The 24,974-nt window shown below is 36.3% G+C and overlaps 1 protein-coding gene across 1 annotated transcript in view; it reads right to left on the bottom strand.

Annotated features, from left to right (window-relative positions):
• Positions 1–24,974, bottom strand: part of cyb5r4 (cytochrome b5 reductase 4) — a 64,820-nt gene that overhangs the window by 19,848 nt on the left and 19,998 nt on the right. Inside the window, exons 8-13 of the mRNA XM_088625725.1 lie at positions 23,436–23,529; positions 22,252–22,284; positions 15,830–15,952; positions 11,706–11,846; positions 10,411–10,563; positions 2,320–2,470 (exon numbers count right to left, since the gene is read on the bottom strand). Coding sequence (XP_088481851.1) covers positions 2,320–2,470; positions 10,411–10,563; positions 11,706–11,846; positions 15,830–15,952; positions 22,252–22,284; positions 23,436–23,529 — 695 coding nt within the window. The remainder of the gene's footprint in view (positions 1–2,319; positions 2,471–10,410; positions 10,564–11,705; positions 11,847–15,829; positions 15,953–22,251; positions 22,285–23,435; positions 23,530–24,974) is intronic.

Raw genomic sequence — 24,974 nt, 5'->3', positions numbered from 1 at the left:
GACACAAGGAAGGATAAAACCTTGGGCGAAACGCAGGGAACATACAGACACAAATACACACACACTCACACCAGTATCATTTTTACAGAAGCCAGTTAACCCACCAGTATTTCTTTGGACTGTGGGAGGAACTGGGAGCACCTGGAGGACACCCATGCAAACATGGGGAGAACATACTGTACAAACTCCATGTAGACAGCACCCTGGGAACTGAACCCTAGGCCCCTATGCTTCAAGGCAGAAATGCTAACCACGACATCACTGTGCCACACACCAATTTTAAAAATTATTGCAAGTTAATAATACATCCCCTAAAGTGAGATTTTAAAGGCATCCATGTGGTCCTTTGTTTCTGATATAGTTTAATACTGAAGGAATTAACAGGAGACAAAACATTTACAGCAATTACAAACTACACACCAAATACAAAACACACAAACAAATTATTAACAATCACTGTGAATCTCTCAGTCCAGGCTTTTTACAGTCTAAAGCTACCTTCATTTGATCTCTTAAAGATGGACTAATCTTACATACTAACCCTAACAGGAGCTAATGTCGACGTCTACATAACAAATGGCAGTTTATTCTCTAAAACTAGTGCTAAACTAGAAGAATTGCTTTTTTTTTAAACCAGATAGTACACACAATGGGTACACTGCAGCTGTATTGGGGACATTAAAATATTAAAAGAAAATAAATATTTTCACAAGAGCAATTTTAGATGTTCTGAAAGCATTTCAAAATTTGCTGCCTCTCTCTACAGGGCACAAAAATACCTGTTAGGTTTCAATCCTCAAAGAGTAGTGTTGAGCTATTGGCCTGAAGGTAGTCCTCATTCCTCAACAACACTCGAACGTCTTCAGCTCTGGAGACAGATTACTAGGGCAGTCAAACCACTGATATACTGTACTGGCCCTTACATCTTAATTCATAGCATCTTTACTATACTATTTTATATGAGATCATGCCCGTTTGTATTTCCTACTCAAAGGAAAAATGTTCTATACATGTGGCTAAACCAGGGGAAAAATCTGTAGGGGGGCGTCTGAAATTCCGAGGGGGGCGGTGAAATTTCGGTTGAAACGGAGCCGTTGCAACTACCCAAGTGAAATCTCACAACAATGCCACTGAATAGTGCTTCATGATAAAAGACAATGACGAGCAATCTGGTATTTAGCGATGAAGTACTTTTTCACGTTCATCAGCACTCTCGCGATTATTAATGCCTGGAGCGACCAAATACCATTTGCAGGTTCTGAATCGTTAAGAACAAATAGTCGTAAAACAAACAGAAAGCACAAACGTCTATAACTATAATCCTGCTTATATAACGATTGTAAGTATAAGGATAAACTATTGCAAGGAATCAGTCCACGTGAGCAAACAAGATCATAATAATGTCGACACCCAATAACGTAGACACTATGTAATATGTGCTGTTCCTGGACGGACAGCCCTCCTGCACATCAAACAGTGCAATGTAGTAACTGTGAATTCGGAGTTAGTGTAGTTATCTGACCATTGACAAAGTACAACAATTTTTTAGGACACAAGTTAAGTAAGTGAAAATTTTCAAAAATCCTTTTGTCCAAAACTGAGGGAGCGGGACAGTTCACTTGAGGGGGCGATGCCCCCTTTGAATGCAAACAAGTACAGGTAACCAACTCAAAAATGATATTAAATGTGAAATGTAATGTTTGAGAAGGTTATCTCTGAAAAAGGCTTTTGTAGCTACAAATGTGTGGGAACAAAAAAATGGCAAACAGAATGCTACCATTCTATTAAAATCACAGAACTCTTAATTGCTGTTATGTTTTTCTTACTATTTATAAATGTGGTCACCACAATACAACAAACATATTTCTTCTCTGGAATCATATCCAGATTCCAGAAAAGAGAGAGAGTATATATTTCTGGGCTGGACAGGCTAAAATAAGTATTGTTTAATCAGAAAGAGACTATGAGGGTACTTGTTTCAAATATTCAGATTTCTCAAAAAAGTTCTTTAGGAATGTTTCTTCAGAAATTAAACACTTTTTCAAAATGTCCAATACATGTGTATTATCACGTTCTGTAACATAAATCAACAGAAAACATTTAAGTCATTATTTATACAGTAGATGCTATAGATTTCATAACATATATATATACATTATGTGATGATTACCTCAGCACCCAAAACTTATTTTGGTCCTGCCTGATTGCATGAGCTGCAATGACTGAGACTACAATTTTAAATCTAGCAAACCAGCAAAAAGGGACAGAAGCAGATGTTAAATGGAGGAATGATTGTCGAGCCCAAATCCCCAAGCTTACCTAAGAGCTGCCAGGTTCTTCAAAGCATATCGTATGAGTTTAGCCATAGGAGTGAAGCCAGTACCAGCTGCTAGCAGATACAGGTCTGTGATGTCTTGGATACGACTGGTTCTGAACTGGCCTCCAGGATTGCTTATGTACAGAGTAGCCCCTAGAAGGACAGAAGATGAAAGGAACATTTTATTTTTATGGCACAACACTTCTACACAGATATGGGTGTCTGACAACCACTGATCATAAAGAAAGCATTTGAAAAAAGTAATTTCTGCATGAATTGAAGGTAATGCAGCTAACACTGAACTAGTACTAATAGATTACAGTGAAACTGAAATCAAAGGACAATTCTGAGAGGTCCTCGGGTCAATTTATGTTGTTACATAAAAACATGGCTGAGCATGTTTTTTTTTAGAGAGGAAAATAAGACTGTAGGATCCCCCATTAACGGTAATTACTTGACCTCATGATTAAGTCATACTTTACAGGATTGCCGGTAAAGGAAGGCTTTCACTCCATTCTTCAACTATTTGTGAGGAATTTATAAACATAATGGAACAAAGACTGATTGACTCACATTCACTGATCCCTACAATGTTACAAGAAATGGCAGATTTTCTAACATTTCTCTAAATAAAACATAGCATTGTAATTTGCTTTTGCAGGAGATGGATACTGGCCTAGCAAATGACAGAGATCACTGTTATGACAGTGCCAGTAAGATATTAGAGGCATACAAAGGCCTGCATGAATTTGACCCTTTAGTTGACTGAATAAAGTGCCTTGAGAATGTTTTGGATTGAAATGCACTATGTAAGAATAAAGACTGATTGAATGCCATAACTCAATCTAGCCTAAAGACAAGATCCAGTTACTGTGTGATAAAGAACAGCTTGTGAAGCATAGGAGTTTAACTGAAAAGAAAAAACCTGTACTGTGAAGAGTCCCTGACCTATCAGGCTCAATGTGTACTTGCTGAGAATGAAAAGCCAAATATTTTCATCCCTCTTAGATGATGCAGATTCATGAAAACAGTTGCCACTATTATTACATTAATCAAATTTTGAATATTTAAAGTGGAAAAAAATCGCAGTTAAGGTCACATCACAATTCATTGCAATTTTCTCTTTACTGACAGAACTGTAAGGCAAAAAACAACTAGAAAATCCCTCTCCCCAAAACAAATCAGTTTGCTACATTTAGCCAATATCTGTTCCATTTGCATACAGTTCCTTTACATTGAGTACTATGATTCTACTGTACATCAAAAACAAAGTTGAAATCTGTGCCTTGGCTTATTCAGGGTAGAATAACAACAATGTATAAAGATGTAATGTAAAGCTATGTTGTCTAACTTCAGAAATGTTTATCTTATAGAACAAAAGGGATAAGAACATCATAAATTTAATCTGTGTAAGCCAAATATCACTTATTGTGAAGCTGGGGCTAATGTTACAAAAATGACCAGTTTTAATACATTAAGTAGAATATTGAGTAAAGCTTTAATATATTTGTTTCAACATTGGTCACACCACCTCAGATTTTACTTACAGCTGTGCAACAAATTTGGAACATAATTAATTAGTAATCTTGTCTCCTAATTTCCGGAATATGCCAGGAAAAAAAAAAGAATTTTGCTTATAAAACATTTTCCTCATTGTGTGGATTATTCATAAAACATACCATAGTGGCAAAGGCGGGTTACTTGTTGTGTTTTTTATTTACAGGTCACAAATAGGGCTTATTCCCATGGATGCTGCATTACCGTGGCAGAACTAAACACTGTCAGAGCACCCCTTTCCTCAACCTTTATGACTCACTCTCAATGCACACAAGTACGTACACTGGAGTGAGTCATGACAAATGATGATAATAAATGGATGTTATTGCCTATAAAATACCATGTACTGAGCTTCTGCTCATGGAGTACATGCTATTCATGAAGTACATGGTTATTAAAAGGAAAAGTTGAATGTTGTTCTGTTCCATTTTCATATGAGTAATATATTGGTGCCTGACATGACAATTTAATGAATGTAAATTGAATATATACAGTGCAATAGCAGCACTGCAATCTGCAAGCAATGTCCATTTCTGACAGTAATATAGTTACAAATCATTTTGACTAAGCTACAATGGGTGTAGGACTGCATTACACTAATTGTTTTGGCTCACACCTTTATTTAACCTGTATGCCAAAAGCAAAATGTGAAGATTAATTTTAATTAATAATTAAAATGAATGAATATGTCCTTACTGGAAATAAGGATAATTATGAAGTCTTGATATAATATGTGTTTCACTCATTTCTTTCGATCATGTGAAGATGGCTGGTCATGTCAGTCGTGTTTTCTTTCTTTTAAACTCACTTCAGATCATTTCCTCAAGCACGTCTCTACTAATAAGTTATTGTCAGTTCTGTAATAAGACCTGTACGCTGAACTGCATGCTGACTTTTATTGGTGGTTTTGACACTTGCTGGTAATTTTCCATTACTTTTGGTAGTACAGTGAAAGCAATAGTTTTGTGGATGAGGTAAAAAAGCTGTGCATTAATGGGACAATGTGGACATAACACATGGACAAATAACCACCAATGTATTGTTTCCTGCTGAATCCTCAATTAATTATTTTTTTATTATATCACAACTCAACTTTGACAACTCTGTCTTTGCATCATGGCTCACAGCGACAATCTCTGTACCCACATGAGGAGAATCAGGATGGGCACATGGGCTTTTCTGACCTCCATTTGTTTTTTGACATGTTGCAAAGTCAACAAGACTGACTGGAGAAGAACAGAAACTAAGCAAGGCTGGGCCTGGACAGTATTTAAACAGGAGATCTCAAAGGCAAACTACGAATGGACCTGTAGGTGGCACTCTTCCCTCTGGTCACGAATTAAAAAAACAATACCCCAGAAATAGCGACAGGGGACTCTACGCACTGTGACAGCTAGAAATGCCATCCTATGCTTTCTGGTGATTAAAGAACCCCCTGGCACTTACCGAATGAACGCGGGTGTTACCCCTGGTGTCCTGGCTTCACTCTGGGGTTACTGAATCAGGATAAGTGCCTAGTACACACGAGCCAGGAGGGCTGCTGGTGCATAACAGCTGCTGTGCATCACTGAGGCAGCGCTGCACTTCAGTGGTGAATGAAGTGAGTCCCTTGCTTTGTGTAATTATTTTAGTTAGATTCATTAGGTTAAACTGCGCTATGTAAATGATAGGAATGATTCAGATTATGTGATAAAATATATATATATATGCATATCCAAAGAACGACAAAGAGGACAAAATCAAATCCAAAAAATTGACTTCAGATCTGGCACTTGTACATCAGCACTGCTAAATTAGATTTTTTTATTAACCTGGTGCAAATATTTAACATCTGTGATATCATTAACATCATGTACGTCTTTTGCTTGGAAATGTTTCAGGTTAGACGGCACTTAAATTAAAGCTCTCTGCTGGCTCCTAGCAAAGGCAAACACAAAGATCTGATTATAGTCACAAGGCACCAGCAATTCCATTAACATCACACGAATTAAGCTTTTATCTGATCATGTGATCTGTAAATGAACCTGAACGTCATTTTAAGAATATGTTTACAGGATTTAACAATAATCTTTCCATAAAGAAACCAAGGGTGAACTAAATGCACAAAGCCATGAGCAATAATTACAGAAGGATATGTGAGAGGCAACAAAAATAGCACAAACAATTTGGCATGCTTAAGTAACACTGCTAAAATATACTGTATCAACCATGAAGTAATTATGACTGTACTACAATGAAATGTGATGCAGTTTAGAGAAGTAATATTTTAAACCTCTGAGGCTGGGGTTGTACCATTCCCTACTTCAGAAGTTCTTTCAAGACAGGGTGCAGATTAGCTACACGTTTCTCCACACGTGCATTTCAACATTTATGATGACGATGATGATGATGCAATTAAATATTAATGTAAATCTTGGAATTATTTTCTGTTGTTGACATTTAGCTTTAAAAGACAGGAAAATACTGAAGATAACTGGGAAGACTGTATACAACATTGCGTTAGTGACTCCAGTTGTAATCTGTATGGGTCAAAGAAAGAGGCACCAATGGGTGGCATATAACTGGTTCTGCGTACAATTATAATCTGTGGTAACACTTTTTGTACTAATGATGCACATTGGTGACAGAATTTCCATACAAAAGTGTAATTTGAAAATATCAAGGGAACATGGTCCATTTCTGCACATGTGAGTTGCTATCGTCCCATACAAGCCAGCAGGTTATGCTAAGTAACCGCCAACCAGTTTGAGGTCCTCAAAAGCTAAATTCAGTATTTGACTTTTGAAAGAGTCTTGTGCTTGAGGATATCTCATGTACAAATCACACATACTAAAGTGTTTTTGGATTTTCATATTTTTGTACCTTGTTATAATAATAAGGAACAAGTAGAGAATAATTTCACATTGAAAAGCAGAAAGGAGACAACTCCCCACTCAAACCTGTTAAAATAAGGCTTAAATCTGATCACCACGTTTTCAGGGCCATAGACTGAATCTGAAAAGGATTTGATTTGGGTAATTCATATCCATAAACCAATTACCTGGAATCACATTACAGAGGGCAAAGACAATTTCCCAGAGTTTACATGGTTGAACTTCTGAATCTGATTACTCTGGAGACAGATTGGAACAGGCTTTGATTTCCCATGTAAATGCACAGCATGACACACAGAATCTGCTTATTTCTTTCATAGTCATTCCAACTGCACTTCAGGATGATAATTATATTTAAAACGATTTCCCACAGAGCTCTGCCTACAGTGCGTCAAGTTCTGAGAAAGGCTATAAAAAAAGATGGTCCCTCACAGACAATTGAGACAAGGATCTCATTCAGATGCACCTTATGGATTATTACCACAACTTTCCTTAATTTAAGGAAAATCTGCTTTCGACTATATATTCTTACATTTTAACATTTTTAGTGACACCCCACAAAGCCTAGTAGAATAAGAAAAAGAATATCAATATGACTGTCAATATGTCAATTTAGTGTTAATAGGAGTACCAAAATCTTTAGGTTTAGTCTTTTATTTTATAAAATTTACATTTCTCAGGCTCTACCATTTTATAAAATGTATATCTACCTGTAAATTATATTGATTAATAGAGAACTGCTTCTCCAAAACAGAGCTCTTACAGTAAAAAATTGTTCAGCAAAGAAGATGTTTCTATATGCATACCTATATTTAGTAATATAAATATTTCAGCTATTACTAAAATTCTGAAATTAAGAAAACTGACGTAAAAACCATAAGGTTAAGATTTTGAAATTCAAAATGCAGTGCCCTGAAAATATCATCCAAATTTTAACAAATGTTCTGCATTTTGCACATCTGTTGTCTCATTAAAGGGTCTAATGAACAGTGGGATTATTATTCTGTCCATAAGCCACATTTATTTTTTTAAAGTACTGCTTCTCTTTGACAGCAAACAGAGAAAGTTGCACAGTGAAAATAATAGGTGACCTGTATTTAAATGCTATACCTGCTTTAACGACAGTTTTTAAACCGCAAAAAATAGATTATAAGAGTGAATATAATTTTCCTTATTTATCCAAAATAAATATTGTAAGTGCACCAATTAAATGGTCTAAAATGTCATTCATCCAACGTGCTCAATTTATTTTTATTTATTTCTCTAACAGTTGCTAGGGAATTCATAAATGCTACACTAAGGAAAAGAGACAGTATTGAGCAAAATCTTGTTTCAACATCAAGTTGATTGCATCGGTATTTGGGGTCTACCATATTAATTAACATCAAGAAGATTTCACAGAAAATCTAACAATCTCAAGAAGATCTGACAATCTGGCTTTGTTAAAATAGTGTATTTTCAATGTCCACAGCAACTCTTGATTAGTAATAAAATCTGTTATTTTTTACGGATTGTCCATAAATGCATAATATGTAAAAATAACAATAAAATAATAATAAAAAGCAGGATGTTTCATTACTAAACATGTTATATCACCAACACAGACTTTCCTTTTAACTTATCCCACTGAATTCAGCTAAAAAAGTTGCAAAGCTTTACAATTTTCAAAGCTATACAATTATTATTATTGTGTGTACTGAAAGCCTACCTGAATCAACAACTACTATTAAACAGGTTGGATGGTCTGAACAGCTTCCTCTTGTCTGTAACCTGTTTTATATTCTCATGATCATGTAATCCCACTCATCACTGGCATGAGTGTCATGGCAACCTTTCACCAGCTACCCCCCAAAACATGCAGTTTTCCAATTATGTACATTTAAATTGTGGCGTTTTACCTGACCCAGGGCTTCATTTTATCCCTGTGGTCTTGCTGCTTCACTACTCCAGAGACTGTAACTCAAAGTCTCTTAACTACAATCCAGACCCATATGAACTCTGGGAACTCTATGAGCTTCACAGGATCCTAAGGGAATTTGTGCACCATAACCAGATCTTAAACCTATGAGTGTATCCTGTAACCTAAAAACCACAGACCATATACCAAACCGTGATCAGGTGACAATTCACCAATAATCATAGTAAACCATAACCTCCAGCCTGTAACACGAACTACTGTATACACAGGAGTGTTCTCTTTTGTATAACCTCCTCTGGGATTAGAGATAGCCTTTTTTGCACTCCAGATGAAACTCTTAGTACTAGGCTGAGGCCAGAACTCCTGTTCCCAGGTGATCAGTTCCCCAGGAGCCACCTCACTGCAACATTAAGGCTTTCTCACTTCAGGGCTCCCCAACAACCCAACCAGCAAACTTCCAGCTCAAGGGGTCTGGGAGAACCAACAACCCAAACCTCCTCTGGAGTTAGAAAACTGAGGTAACATTTAGCGAAGCCCCACAACAGCAGTAACTGAAGCACTTATTTAAAACCTGATGTATTATATTATAATACAAGCTCAGAAACTCATACTTACTAAATTAACTAAAGATGTGCCCTTAAACTACATGGGCTGCAGAGATTTATATTCAAAGACAATAAAAGAACAAGAAAGCAGTTGTTTTATGCAGTAGCATTCAATTTCTTGAATTGTATAACATACAGTAGGTAAATTCATGGCGACTTTTGTAAAAATGTTTCAGATCTAAACCTTGATATCTTGAGCTTCTCCTGGTTTCCATTTCACTTGAGCTTTAAAATAATTAAATTATGTTTTCATTTAGCTGAATCAATTAAAACTCTTGAGGTCCAAAGCTACAGGGCGGTATTGAAAATAAAGACACCTGTAGAATCTCTGGAATGAGTGTTCAAAGAAATTAACAACTTCCTACAGTTTGTCAACAGGGTTATACTAACTGGTCAATACAATTGCCCTTCCAACAAACAGTTGGTATTAAGGTTTATTAACTACCAAAAATGTGTTCACCTGACATTCTACCTGAAGCTAGCGTTCTTCTTCATCCAGGTTCATATGTGTTCTGTTACTGTGCACATCAATATAAGCTGATAAACCCCTCAAATTCTCTTAAATACATCAAAATGTATTTATTTTATTATTCACTATTATGTCAAGAAAAGGGTATATTTATTTCTGACTCAGGATACACTTTAAAAATAAGACAGGTTTTTGTATTCAATTAGTGTGGGCCAAATATTCCTGAATGTCAATGTAAAATTAAATAACTGAGAAAAATCAACATGCAGCTCAACCATAAGCTGTCTCTGCTGTCCTTTCTTTTTACCCACTAAAATTCAAATTAAATTTGAGGGCTGTACACAATGGTAGATGGAATGGGAATGGTGCACAGGACTTATCAGATATCCAAATGCTATTAGAGAAGCAGCTTTCACTGAGTAAGGAATTTAAACACCACGCTCAAGAGGTCATGTCTGTGAAAAGCTGCATGTCTTTACCTTTAATACCAGTCACACAGCCAAAATCAAGACGACCTTTATCCAAACAAAATAAATAAAGTACTGCTGTGGTGGAGCTAAATGGCTCATTTCAAAGTGTATGGAGGAATGACTGCTTTTTCAAGTCAGGCTGCATCACTAGGCTCAAACAGATGTGGCCGGGTAAATAGAATATATTAAAAAGCTACTCACCAATTTGTAGACTTTCGATATAAGAGCTGAAAGCTCCATCCGGGTATATTTTTATCATTAGGAATATATCTGTATCTTTACAGGCAGTACTATCTTGATGTTCTGGCATAAGAGTCATAAATACAGGTGTGTACGGTTTTATAATTTCACTCCCTGCAAAACAGAAGAGGTAACAGACACACTGCGCATTTAAAGATTATTCATTATTAATAACTGTAGAAATCAAATAAACAATAGATTCTTCTGACCTAGTGTCCTAAGTCATCACTGAGCATTTATGACCCTGCTTTTAATGGTGCACAAAATAATATATTAAAAATACTAATAACAGAATTTTGGTGACATACAATATTTTAGCAGACCAATATACATCACATCTACATACAGTATGAATACAATTACATTTTAACATTCCCCTCAGTGATATTTCCCTTCTGAGTCTCTTTAAACTAAGTTCAGAAGGCCATGACAGAAGTACTGCGCAATGAGTGTCTGACCACATCAGCAGCTACTCTCCAAACCTCTATTGCCCCAACTTCAACATCACGGATCTGAGCAGCAGAAAAACAACAAAGAAGCAGTATCGAATGATGCCAGGGGATGGCCTGTGAATGCACCCAAGGACACAGATGATATGAACTGGAGTTAGCATTTAACTAACGCACTAGATGAAAGCCCAACATAATATTAGAGGGAAAAATACTGGGCTTCATGATAATGGCATGTGTGACAGAATGCCTTTTGTTTTCAAAATGAATGTACGGTATATTTAATTTAAGGACTGTAAGAATCTAACGCAACAATATATGTATAAACATATTGTGTTTTAAAATCGTGTTTTAAAAACAGAAATACATTTGCAGTGGGTGGATGCAATCAAAATATCGACATCTGAAAGACTGTTCAGTTACTGATTGAGCTTGTTTGTACAACTGAAAAGACTCTTTCCTCTGGTTATTTATATTATTTATTGATATGAGCTCCAAAATAAAAATTAAAAAGATTGAAGTGTAATGCTTTCTGTTAATCATGCAACAAAAGCCTGGAAATGTAACTCATCTATCTACTCAACACAACTAAAATGAAGATCTGCATGGAAGATGTCCTTTTCCATTTTCTCTCTCTCCCTCTGTTGCTTTTTTTTTAATGATGCCTGGAACAAAATGATGCCTTTAATCTGTCAATGGCCACTCCTCACCTTTGTCTAGAAGAAAACTCTTCTCCCCTTAAGCACTTACCCAGCAGGATACGGTATACATTCATTAATATTTATAATAGTTCAAGTTATGAGTTACCTTTAACCAGATTCTTGAGGTAAACGTGATTTCCGACAGGCACCATAAACCTTGTTCCATGTGGAAGTTGAAAACGGAGCAGTTTGGTGTCATGTGTTACAGGTGTTTTAGAAACCAGGGTACACTTTCTGAAGAAGATCCCTGCATAAAGAAGAAGAAAACTAACTTAATGGAACGAAAAAAAAATGTCTTTTACTATCATTTCAAACAAAGAGCAGTTAAGAAAAACAAATCGGCACAGCAGGCATGAGTCTGTGATTTCACAAATATTTTATGGCAGATTACACTGCACAGCATTAGGAAGACAGATTAACCTCAATATGGGTACTGCAAATACCAACATGGAGTACAAAGACAAATTTAAAAACTTTTTCACCATTGTTACTAAAAAATAGTGAATATTTCTAATTTGAACTACGTGCAGATGACTTCGGCTGATGTTTTTTTCCCCTATTTGTTGGTATTTTTTTATTGTGCTTCTGTTCTCTTTACACATAGGAGTTACCAGCAGGATTCTGGGAAATGTGGCATTATTATTCATCCCCACATGTTGCAACAGCTGCTCAGGTGAAAAACATCCCCACTTCTGCCGTCTGTCTCACACCACTAGCGGCTGCTAATAAAACTCCTGGCCTTCCCAGCGCTTCAGGGTTTCTATTTAATTTGTTGTGTGGGTTTCTTTTCTAAAATAATTGGTTTTAATCCAAAAAATATTATGGGCTCATACTGTATATGAATAACTTCATTGAACAAATTCAGGAGAGAGACACCTCAGTCTTTCACACAGCTCTCACAATTGTTTTTTAAAAATATTCGTCTTGATTTTCAAGATTTCAACAGGACTTGGTTTTTGATAAATGACCAAACCAACTTAAAGTAAGTCTTGAGGTGGTCCCAGAAGTCATAAAAATAAACAGAAAGACTGTGTAAAAGGGTGTCAGTTTACTAAAGTTCTGTCCAGAAAAATATTAAAAAAAAAGAGAAAAACATTTCAAAATCAGTAGACGGCAGCCTTTCAATTAAAGTTCCCTGTAGTAGTGCCAAAAGATTTGCACACATTAGGCTGTGTTACACAGACAAAATTATAATACTCAGGCCAGATTAAACAAAGTCTATTCTCTAATTACCAAAATGTATAACATATATGATAGTTTGTCTGTATACACAATATAAATTTTGATTCCTGTGTTCAACATTAACTACTGAAGCAGGACAGTAGTGGTTGCGAGGGGTACACGCAATAGGTTGATCAGGTTATCAGAGAGATCGGGGTAAATATGCATGCATGAGCCAAGCAAGATACTGTAGCTGCACTTGCAGACCTGGCTGCAGCTGGTGTTCATCAATGAGTGGGGGTTGAGAGATCAGGAGAGCAGAGACAGATCAGAAAACATCACAGAGAAAACGCCATGATAATACCATCAGTCGGGGAAGGCGGGTTTACATCTTTCTGTTTAAAATCAGAGGTAGGAGGTGTTCAAACTGTTCTCATTTGTAGGGTGAGGGGGGTTGTTTACAAGATTCCCAAAACGCAGGGGACTCCAAATAAAGGAATGACCAGGAGGGGAAGAGTAAAAGTAAGCTCCCCCCATGGCTTACCTCTAGAGGTTAGGAGCTCCGGACCTGCCCTATGGTTAAAGGTGAAACAGTAAATTAGTAGCTGACTTGGTTGTTGACATGTCAGGGCTGCTGGTAAGACACAGTGGTCCTGGCCAAACAGGATCAACTGAGAAAGGTTTGTACAGCTACGACAGAAAATATATCAGGTTAATAAGTTTTAGTTGTAGGACACGGCATAGTTCTGTCTGCCACAGAAGGGGACTTGGTAATTAAAATCAGAGGTTACAAGTCAGAGGAAGGGGATTTGTGGTTTCCCAATGAAGGGATTTACTCAATTGGTTGTAGTTGTCGTTTACTTTGGCTTAGGTTGCAAACCCCGGAAGGGGTTTGGGGTTATCATGGTGAATGAACTCAGGGTGGTTGAGGAAGGGAGAATGCTCCTTGGTTCAAACCAGAAGGAAGCTGTATAGGATCTAAGCTGGATGTCTGCAAACCTAGGGTTAAAGTATCCCGCAGTGAGAAAGCCCTCAGACTGCATGCAGTGGTAGCAGGGAGCACTATCTGTATTGCTTGCCTGGGGGAACAGAAGCGCTGACCTCGGCAAGTCCCTGAATGTTTTCCCCGGGTGTCACTGAAGTCTGGGTGTCCAGTTCTGTACTGACCATGCGCTCGGAAATAGATAGAGACTTCAGGTAAAAACTTCCCCAGAGCAGTGTGCTGACAGGACCAAAAAACGAAAGCCAAAATGCCATAAAACAATGTAACTGTGAGTCACCACAAGGGCATGGCAAAGAACAGCATTGTCATGGCAACCACACTGAGAAGTGTACTGTGGCTACACGGTTCATGATATAACCTTAGTGCATAGAGCTATCCTAGTTGGTGAAATAAATTGGATTTTGACATTATTGTGGTACTGCAGAAATACAACCAACAGGTGGTTTTTGAAGTCTCAGTGTCAAAGTGCACAGCTGTGGTCTTTCTGAGAAACTTAATGACAGATGAGGCTGAAGAAAACTTTGGATAGTTTATAGCTGTGATATCTAGGCTACACCATAGTTTAGAGTTTAGAGGGCAACATCATTAGTCTTTGTATTTTTCACTTAGGGCATGACAAGTTATGAACAGTTCCTTCCACATGACATGAGAAAAATCTTCTGTGTTTATAGAGAAATACCAATCGCAGGTTTGTTGTAGTGCTGAATGAGGTATATACAGTTCTTCACAATTGACCTTATTCATCAAAATAATTTAATCAGTTTTCTATAACAACATTTTGCCTGTTAGTAGTTTGTATTGCTATGCAGACGTCACCTACACTATGCTTCAGAAGTAAACAGATAACCAGTAAGCCAGGAGAGCTTTGGAACAAAGTTTAAGGACCGATGAGACCAAGATATATCAAATCATTGTGATGGAAATGTAAAAAAGAAAGAAACGAACCCCAGATGCTCCAAAGAAATCTACGTCATCATAGAAATGCGTCCTGACCTGGGCACTGTTCACTTATCTTTCTTGATGATGTTACTAATAACGATAGTAGTGTAATGAATTTGTGAAGTGTACAGAAACTTAAGTGGAAGAAAATATTTCCATACTTATTGGGAAGCACTTTACCACACAGTATAGCATTGACCCAAAACAAACAGATAATCAAAGAATTAATAAGGAGAAGAAAGTAGAAAGTTTAAGCCAGTTCAAATCAATCTCCAGATTTAAATCCAATTGGGCATGCATTGCATACAGTAAAGAAAGGAAAAACTGAAGCCTAAACACAACTTAAAGGGACAAGAAAAAGTGACTGCAGCAAAGCATCTTAAATTATTACCAATGTGCTTAGTGACATCAGCTGATTACAGATCCCATGCTTTTATTTCCCTAAAGAGATACGCAACCTCTGAAAATTACTTGAAGTGAAGGTGTCCCAATACTTACGATCACTTGAAATCACTGGGTCGGAGACAAAGTATGTTTAATGTTTTAACAAAATGCAAAGGATTTAGCAAAAAATAAAATGTTACTTATCATAATATTATTTTGTACTGACCTTTCAAATGAATCTTGTAATTATAAAAAACAAAATACTTGACAGCAAAGCAAAAATGTTTTTCTTAATTTCACTGCCAATGTTAAAGCCTTTAAGACATCCATGCCTTGTTACAGTACTTCATAAAGGTCATAAGAAAATGAAGCAGCTAAATTATCTTACTGTGCAAACAGTAAAAAATGAGATGCCAATGTGTTATCTTCATGATATTGTTTACAGATTATTATAGTTCTGTGAGGTTTTTTTTTTTGCTTTCAGGTGTTGGGGCTGCTGGTATCATTCTCAATTATTTTCCACGTCATATGTACTTTCCAGGTGTGCCTCACATTCTTGTTTAATTTCTGGGGTTGTGTGAGAGGCTTCCTCTATTTGCCCTTTCATGTTTTTCAAGGGAAGGGGAGAATTTGGAGAGGCATCCATCACTTCCCCCTTGTCACCACTGACCACTACTTTGCATAACAGAAAGTTGAATCTCAGTGATATAATTGCTCTCACAGCGATCTTGAAGACAACTTACCAGAGACATTTTGCTTCAGCAGGGAATTGTGGGAGTCCAGGGGTTCACCCAATTCTTGCCATTTATGGCTTGACACTTTTTTCATGCTTACTTCTACTTTTCCAACTCCACTTGATGTTTGTACTGAACAGAAAAAAAGGGAAAAGTATAACCGTGAACAATATGCTAAAATATGCTGATATTAAAATCTACTTACTGACACTACTTAATGCCAACTTAATAACTATTAAGTGCATCATTACTGTAACAACCAAAGATAGAAAATAATCTAATCTGAATAACAAAAACAAAAAAATGTTTATAAAGAATGGACTGAATTGGCTATTCAGGTGGGAGTCACAGAGAGAAGAATTTGCATGTATGAAACGTGAAGGGACTGATCACACTGTGTTTTTCTTGATAGGATAAGATTAGGATCTGCTGAAACCTAGCTTATCGATTTTCATGACAGTTATGAGGATAACCATGGCTGGCCTGATATATCAACAGCGCAGGAAAGCTTCAAACAAATTGAATAACAGAGCTCCAGCTTTGATTCTCTCAGTTGTATTGCTGAACATATTAGGGTAAATAATTCAAAACTGCTGCTTAAAATATGCCAAATGCACAGTCCCTGTTGTTTATTAACATTATTCTGAGCTCTGTAAAATCCTTAAAAGCTCAGCAGACCTTTATTCTTACCACGCATATAAAGGGATTTAATATGCAAGACCTCCACCTCTGTCTCAAGAGGCACTGCAACAGAAGTTCTTAAATACTACGTAAAATGAAACTCTGGACTGAACAAATGGCTAGGTAAATTAAATTAACATTTTGCAGCTTCAATATCTGGTCCCCTGAGGGGAGCATGTGCATACACTAATGAAATTTATCTTCATTTCCTCAACCATTTTGGTAAATTATATAACAGAGCTCCAGGGAGGACATGCCCCAGCACTGCAGGCTACGTCTCTGTCTCCAAGCAGCATAACCTGCTCCAGGCCAGGAGTGCCATTTCAGATTTCAACCCCACTACTTCCGTAGTGGCTGATGTTCTCCTGAATGCAACTACAGTTGCAGCACTCATGCAGTGTGAAACAACAGCTATTAGTAGTGGTAGAAAATACCCAGTAAGGTTTGTGGGTGAACCTCTAAATGAAAAATACCATGGAAAAATATTTGAATAGTGTCACAATACATGTGGTAAAGGTACTGGGTTCAGTTTTAAATGCAGGCTAAGAGTGGTTTTGTGCTGCTGCTGAAAGGGGGATGGACCATCTTCAGTGTATTCATCTTTCCTTTCCTGCAGATGTCCTGACTCTTATTAATATCTAAGGAATTCAGCACACACCTTAAAAACAGCATAGCATGCAACTCAGTTAACTAGCTGTCCAAAGAAATGAAGTAAAAAAGACCTACAATGGTTTCCCTTGTGGGTGAGCTAGCATTATTGCGGCAAGATCACATCAGGAGACAGGAGACATGAACAACCTGAAGACGATTTACAACCACACCTGCTTCAGGTAGTTCAGAATATTTATCTCTGAGCCCTTCAAGTATTATTTACCTTGTGACCCTAGCTTCAATGGAATCCTGACCCCTACTCTCTTACGTCTCACCTTCAGATCTCACCTATGTTTGTTAGGCGCCTCTACTTAATCGGCCTGGTACTCGTTTGTTTACCTAAGACTTTGGCATGGATTCTCCCGTAGTGCTTCGCTACTGTGTCTTCCTGGATTTTACCTTCGCTTCCCTCTACACCATCTCAGGCTGCATTTACTTCCTTGTTTCTTAGACTGCCACAGCACCATGTCTCTCTGTGTGTGAACAACGCTGCTCAGCTTCTCCGTGCCCAAGCAGCAGTTTCCCTAGTCTGCACTCTACTCTGCAGCTTTACCATTTCATCTGCCTCTCCCCCAACATGTGGGCTCAATCTACTCCTTATAGATCCACAGCTAGTCCTTCCACAATAAGTGTAGAACATAAAACAGCAGAACAACTAAATACAAAAACAATGTCCAGGTACTGAATGCTTCAACGAATGAGAACAGAGAACAAGTCGACTTTGGAAACGCACAACTCATGTCCAAAATCTGTGATAGTTATAAAACATGAGCAAAAATTCTACAGCCATAACTGGAGGTCCTCAGTGTAACTGTAGACACCGGGAAACACTTGGGCAGGTAATGTATTATTTAACTAATTAAAATATTCAGGCATTCAGACAATGAATAATCTGATGTGAGTTGGAATTATTTTTTAACTGTTTGTTGTGAAAATGTATCAAGTAGAGACCAAGGTTTTTGTGAAGAGTCTTAGGGAGAGATTGAAGATTTTGAAGCCAGTAGGCAACTTAACTGCCTGATAGATGAATCTGGGATTTAGAAGTCTCGTATGAAGCTCAAAGTCTTGGAATTTCTTGTTTGGCTTACACTCCTGTGCACTGTAAATAAAAGGTCATTTCTCTTTACTTCATGGCTAGTTTGTGTGTGTTTACCCTTGACATGCCTATCAATATTCCTATTATATGACACCCTGCACCAGGGTGTGTCACAATTTCCAAACTTTGAAGACATGAGGGTAGTCATTCAACCTGGTTTGGAAGAAAGACTGTTGGAATAAAATAAAGCACAAACATGTGGTGACCCATTCATGTATTCATGAATGTTTCAAAGCTCTACCACATTAAAACAAGCAGTTTGGTCAGGTGCACTCTTCATTAAGAAGAGTGTGAAAATCAGACATTAAGTACTTGTGTTTTTATGTTTAATGGAAAAAACTGAATTCTTTACAGAAATTGTATTTAAATTTGAAAGACACCTATAAATGTGAAGTAGTCAGATAAATTAAATTAAAATGACCTACAGTGGCTATATAAAATGTTTACAAGGAATTGTACCTACACCAGTTACTATATCTTTTTGTACTTAGAATCGCAATATTTTTTATTATAAAAATATGATATTTTCCAATTATGATTTGGAAGATAAGTTTCTGACTTTAGCATTTTCTCAATGTGCTCAGCCTTCTCTGTCTCTGTAAATAAAAAAGCTTCATATTACTTTGATGTAATGTAAGCAACCTTTAACCCCAAACACATTTAATTAACACAGTTTGGATTTTGCAAGATTTATACAGTTAATCGAACAATTGGAACAATACACAAGCATGTACTGACCTTCTGAATTGATTGAATGCCCTTTTCATTATATCTTCACCAAAAAGCTTATTAGAGGGTTTTATATTCTTTTATGCTTAATATAAAACCCTCAGTGTGTCAGCCCTTGCACTGTCAGGGGGATTTTGGTGAGTCAGAGACAGTAGCTTGGGTAAAGCAGATTTTTTTATAATATAACAAACTAATTGAACTGCTGTGTCACGTTTCATAAGCTCCCAAAGGAGAGCTGCATAAAACAACAACAAAAAGATTAAACATGTAAAAGGGGACAGAAGACAAAAACAAGCTGTCTCTAAGCTATGTTCATTGTCCATTTGTTATGTTTCTGATCTAAACTTAAAAGGACAAAGAGAGTGCAATTGCATTTTAATATTTAATAATGTTTGAGTTTCTTGTGTATTTTAGTACCCCACATTTGACTCCAAATATATCACTGAAACAACTCCCAGCCTATAAATTGTGTGTGACCTGTCCATATACACACAGTACCTTCAATAAGTATTGGGAGACTACATTTTATTTTAAATCCTGCTTGAAAACAAAACAAAACAAAACAAAAGCTGTTTATAGTACACCAGAGGTCTGCATTAGCTTTGTCTAGTATAGCAGTTACAGAAAGAAGGAAGCAATTTGTACAATTGTAATACTGATCAAAATCCTAAATGTTTGCTCAATTTTGAGCAGGCTCAAAAAAGGTTTTTTTTTTTACTTTTATTCAACATGTTAATTGAATTTGACAATTTTATTTTTTATTAAATAAATTAAATAATAATATATTTTTTGTAGAATAATATATTTGAATATGAATTTTGAGAACATGTAGGTGTATGCAATGGTAATGACTAGATACTGAAAAAAAAATCTTCCTTTCTCTTAAAATCTTAATTTTACCATCACATATGAGTAACATCATAATAAAAGATGAAAAATAACTACAGGATATTGTATGATGTAAACGTAACCCTAATACTTGTCTCACTTTTGAGAATTGCTGTGGAAAACAGTACAGAAACCAGCATGCTGACAAAGATGATTATCTGATTTTTAAATGAAAAAAAAAAGTCATGTAAATGCTTGCTTCTGCAAAATCCACCACTTTTAGTATGGAACAGTATTACAAAAGTATCCAATTACCTGATGTTTTTCTTTGCCAGCTTCACTTGCGGATCTGTACAATTTTGTATCCATAGAAACAAAGGGTAATGGTTGCCCTCTGTTCCCGGACAATGCAGGACTCCTGGCAATTATGAGCTCCACAGAGGCTTTTTTAAAACCTCCCCTGGGCTTCTTTTTCAAAGTGGTATTTTTCTTCAACCGGTCATCTTTGAAATACATTAATGGTACAAAGCACACACTTCTAATATAATATGTATGCACTATGGGGTGGCATGGTGTCATGGCTGGTTCATAGTTCTCGCAATCTGAGTGGAGTCTGCATGTTCTCTAAGTGGCAGCATAGGTTTCCTGCCACAGTCCAATGATATCCTGTTCTTGTTAACTGGCAACTCTATATTATCACCTGTAGGTGTGTGTGTAAGCGAATGAGTATTTCTGTACAGTGTGATGGACTGGTGTCCCAGCAGGGTTATATCCTATTTTGCATCTATTATCTACCAGGTTAGGACCTGGCTCATTATAACCTTGCATTAGACCCAACAGTTACTGAGAACAAAGAGATTGAATTATTTTATACTTATTTGTGGGAGAACACAATTACCAAACATATGGAAGAACATGAGAATGATTACAAGTGAGAGGAGGTCATTCAAACCATGTAGCTTATTTGGGTTTTAGTAGGTAACTAATCTGAGAATATGATCCATCTGTTTCTTGAAAGAAGCCAGTATTAAGAAGATCCCCGGCATCTTAGGGATAACAGTTATGTTTTCTCGATAAGTAGTCAGAAAACTAATCTAGGGCATAGGTGTTTATATTTTTATAGGAAGTAATTTGCATTTAATTGCTTAATTGTTTAGAATGTAGAACCTAATCTCTCAATCCTGATGTTATGAATCATCGATTTAATAAGGCAAATTGTCTCTTATTATAACTGACTTATATCTGTTAATCAATTAATTTAAAAAATAAAAGAAGAGGAAGATTACAGCCATAATCAATAACGTATGGTACGTACCAGGAACAGTTTAAGAATTATTTTTAAAGCACAAATTGCTTTAGCTTTCTCAGACATGAGTGCCTTATGTACAGTACAAGCATTCATTTAGTATCAGTACTCAGAGATGGATATAATTGAAATTCTGTGAAAATACCCTGAAATTTTAATGAAGGAAGAAGCACATTTCTACTAATGCTAATGAACAAATATAATCCATAAGCTTGAAGAAAAACGACTTGCCAGACTTTTCTTCTTTGGGAACCAACACTGCAAACAGTACTACTCGTATTTCTGGAAAAATGCATTTGTCATATCAACATAGAGAGAAAATCTTAATTTCTTCTCTGATGCATTTTCATTATGGCACTATTTTCTTGAATTAATTACTGCAGTTTGAAAGGAAGTAAAATCAATGGTCACTCACTCAACAGAGAGCGGCAAACCGAAAAAAAAAACTGTATAATAATGTAAAAATTCTCTCTACATTAAAAACTAGCAAGAAGGTTGTTTTGATTATTTTGAAATTAGAAACATATTTTTTGCCTCTGTAGTATAACTCTGGCTAAATTCAAGGAGGTGTTTGGAAATCCATTCCATATATTTTATAATATAGAAACAATATTAAATATTGGTTTATATTCAATAAAGTAGGTCTGACTTATTTTCTGGCATCAGCTAATACAACATTAGTCTCTTAAAGTCCATAGTTACATTAGTCTTTTTCTTAATTTGTGCTTAGCTGAAGAGCTTCATAACAGAACTCTAGTTATGAAAAGGATTTATAATGAATGTCAATGTGTGCTATTTCTCAAAAACACCTCAGAAGGAGCTAAAGGTTATTTATCATCACGGGAGAAAACAACAGCAAAATGTTCACAGCCTCCAGGCTAACAGCAAACTGGTGTCAGCTGTGGAACATATCTTCCTGTACTGACATAAAGACAGTCCTTTCACTGAAAGGTATTAAAATCACTATTTTTTATAGTTAGTGCAAAATACACCATTTCATTTCTTGATTCACAAAATGTGGTTCATCAGTTAAAATCTAAGAAGCAAGTTCCTACAACGAACTATTATAAATTATATTTCAAGACAAAATAATAAAAATTTATCACATAGCTGTTTTTTTTTTACATTTAGTTCACTTACTAGATAAATGTTCTTGTACGTCTTGAGACAATCCTGTAATAGAAAACAATTAACTTTATGAACATGAAAGTAAAATACATGTGTATGAACACAGAATGTTTATTCATCAATGTCATACTGGGTAGCATGTGAGAAAGCAGCATTTTAATAGTTATTTCAAATCACTCAGTTTGCTTTCACAACCAATGTTTATGCACGTTTTCACATTCTTGAACTTAATCTGACTGATTTATACCCTCGCAAAATTCTTCTTGTCAACAGGTATCGTTCAAATATAATATGATAAGCTGAGATGCACGTGGTTAAAAAAAAGAATTCAGCCCTAGCACTAACTGAGAACTAGTCACCCCCTTAACAGTAAATTACTGAGTGTAAAGTACTTACTTGGAAGAGGATTTTTACAAAAATGCTGACATCTTTACTGAGTCTAACAAGAAAAATATTCACACGCTTGAGTCACATGGCAAAGACTAAGGTAAGACTGAGACCTCTGCTCCTGAAAATTGATTTAACCAAAAGTCTCTGGAGAACATGAAGAATTTCCTGTACCTCAGACGTTCTCTCTCACAGATAACTGTAACTGATGCAGTGGTACAACACAGCCAAAAATGCACATTTGTACCTTCTTGAAGTCATGCAATACGGACAGCACTTCACGAAAGACTACTGCCTGGGACCTTCTCCTATGGAGAACGAGCAGACTTGCAACGACTTAGCACTTCAAAACCACACGACAGCATCAAGGGGCAGAAAAGCGGCTACGGAAAAGCTCGCAATTTCAGGATCACCCGTTCTCCTCTGAAACACATCCCGTGTGGTAACACACGGAACCAAAATACTAGTGATGTTTTAGAGCTGAACTGAAAAAGTGCACAACTGACATGGTTTATGAAAACATCAGAGAACTCTGAGATTTAAGTAGTGCAAATTATTTTTCTCTAAAAACTATTTAGTTAGCAAAACATAATTAGATCAGGATTTTACCACTGAATTTGTGTACTACTACAGTATGTAATGTATACACTGAGAACTTTTAAATACTCTTCTGAAGTGCTGTAAAGTTCATGTGTTCTGTACAATCAAGAATATTGGAATAAATCTCGATCATTATAGATTAATAAGGAAATCATTCTTAACAGTGAAAACAAAAACAACAGCTTTAAATAGTTGGGGTTAAAACTTACGGAGGTGCATTAGATAGGAAAGTTCTCCAAGCACCACTTCTAATCTCAGTGCACCATCGATAAGATCAGCAACTACACACTCTGAGGTCAGGTCCTGTAATATGCATAGACAGGTTAGTATGCACTTGCAAAGTAAAGATCAGTTCACAGTTTTTGAAAATATTCTTTATTCTTGTAACTGCATTCCATTCATCAGGTGTACTGTATGTCGCATGTATTTACATTTGAATGGGTATAAGAAACCTTCCGATGTCATAAACCTTACTGTCTTCATTGAAGTAGTGATCTTTAGAGCATCTGCAGTTCCTTTCTTTCTCCACACCTTTACTTTTCCATCACTGTGCTAAAGGTTTATCTTCATTTAATCTGTCTGTAATCTGCTTCTGGCTCATCTGTGCATTTCCCAGAAAATTTTAATCTGGCTTCTCAGCTCTTGGTGGTGATGAGAGGTTTATATCTTGCAGTGTAGCTTTTCAAATTCTGCTTTAGCAGTCTTCTGTTAAACTATGATTTTGAGGCCTCCACCTCTGCACTTGGGAAGTTGCTGGTGAATTCACTGACCACTGTTTACAGGGCTTTCCTTAAACTCTGATGATATTTCTATTATTGACTGCATTACTGACATTGGAACGCATGCCCAAATTCTGTGCTATGGTTTTCTTGAATTTTATTTTCTTTAAACTTTAATAATTGGCTGTTTTTTTAACAGAAAGGTTCATCTTGACTTTCAATTGTGGACTCCAAACACTAAGAAAAAATAGCCTACTTTAGCCTGAAAGCACAACATGCCCAAACATAAGAGTCCTCAAGCAGCATCAACAGCATTTGCAAATGACTTCTAAATTATAGTCAGTAAATAATTAGTCATTGAAAATAATTTGAAAAATGCCTCATAATCTTTGTATATGTCTTTTTCAACATGGAACAACTGCAATGAGCTCTAGATGCAAAACCAAGTACCTAGATGCAAAAAAATAAAGGATCCATTACAGAAATGTTGAGAGAATAATAAGTCATGGAGTCATCGCTCAAGACTGAAAAACAGAAATATAAAGAAATTTTGGGGATCACCTGTTATTTGCAGGACAAAATGGTAATTTCTGGGAAAAATACTAGTCCTCCTTGTCAAATTGAATCAAACAACAAAACAGTAACATGGTATACAATGTTAATACAATGTGTTTTCAAAAGGCTCAATAATGCTGATCATGACAGAATTCCTGAACTGTAGCTAAAATCAGTTAAGCTATATGTGGGATGTGGGTTAAAAACTAATACCATAGTACCAAAGACCTGTAATGATCAATTATCTACTAAGAACTTGAAAAAATAAATGAAGTAAAGAATGGTATCCTCTACTTTGCAGCCATTATTATGTATTAGAACTAGAACTTACATTTTTAGCAATCTGCATTCTGGAACAGTTAGTAAAACCTTAAAACATGTAAACAGAGCTTTCAGATCACACTAAAAAAAGGGGAGATATAAAACCTTTAGAAACAGGGTTTCCAGCAAAGCTTATAATTACACTAAGAAGGA

Source organism: Lepisosteus platostomus, chromosome 3 (assembly GCF_059453375.1).
Source record: "Lepisosteus platostomus isolate fLepPlt1 chromosome 3, fLepPlt1.hap1, whole genome shotgun sequence".
NCBI classification, from domain to species: Eukaryota; Metazoa; Chordata; class Actinopteri; order Semionotiformes; family Lepisosteidae; genus Lepisosteus; species Lepisosteus platostomus.
This window is presented reverse-complemented; position numbering and strand designations above follow the sequence as displayed.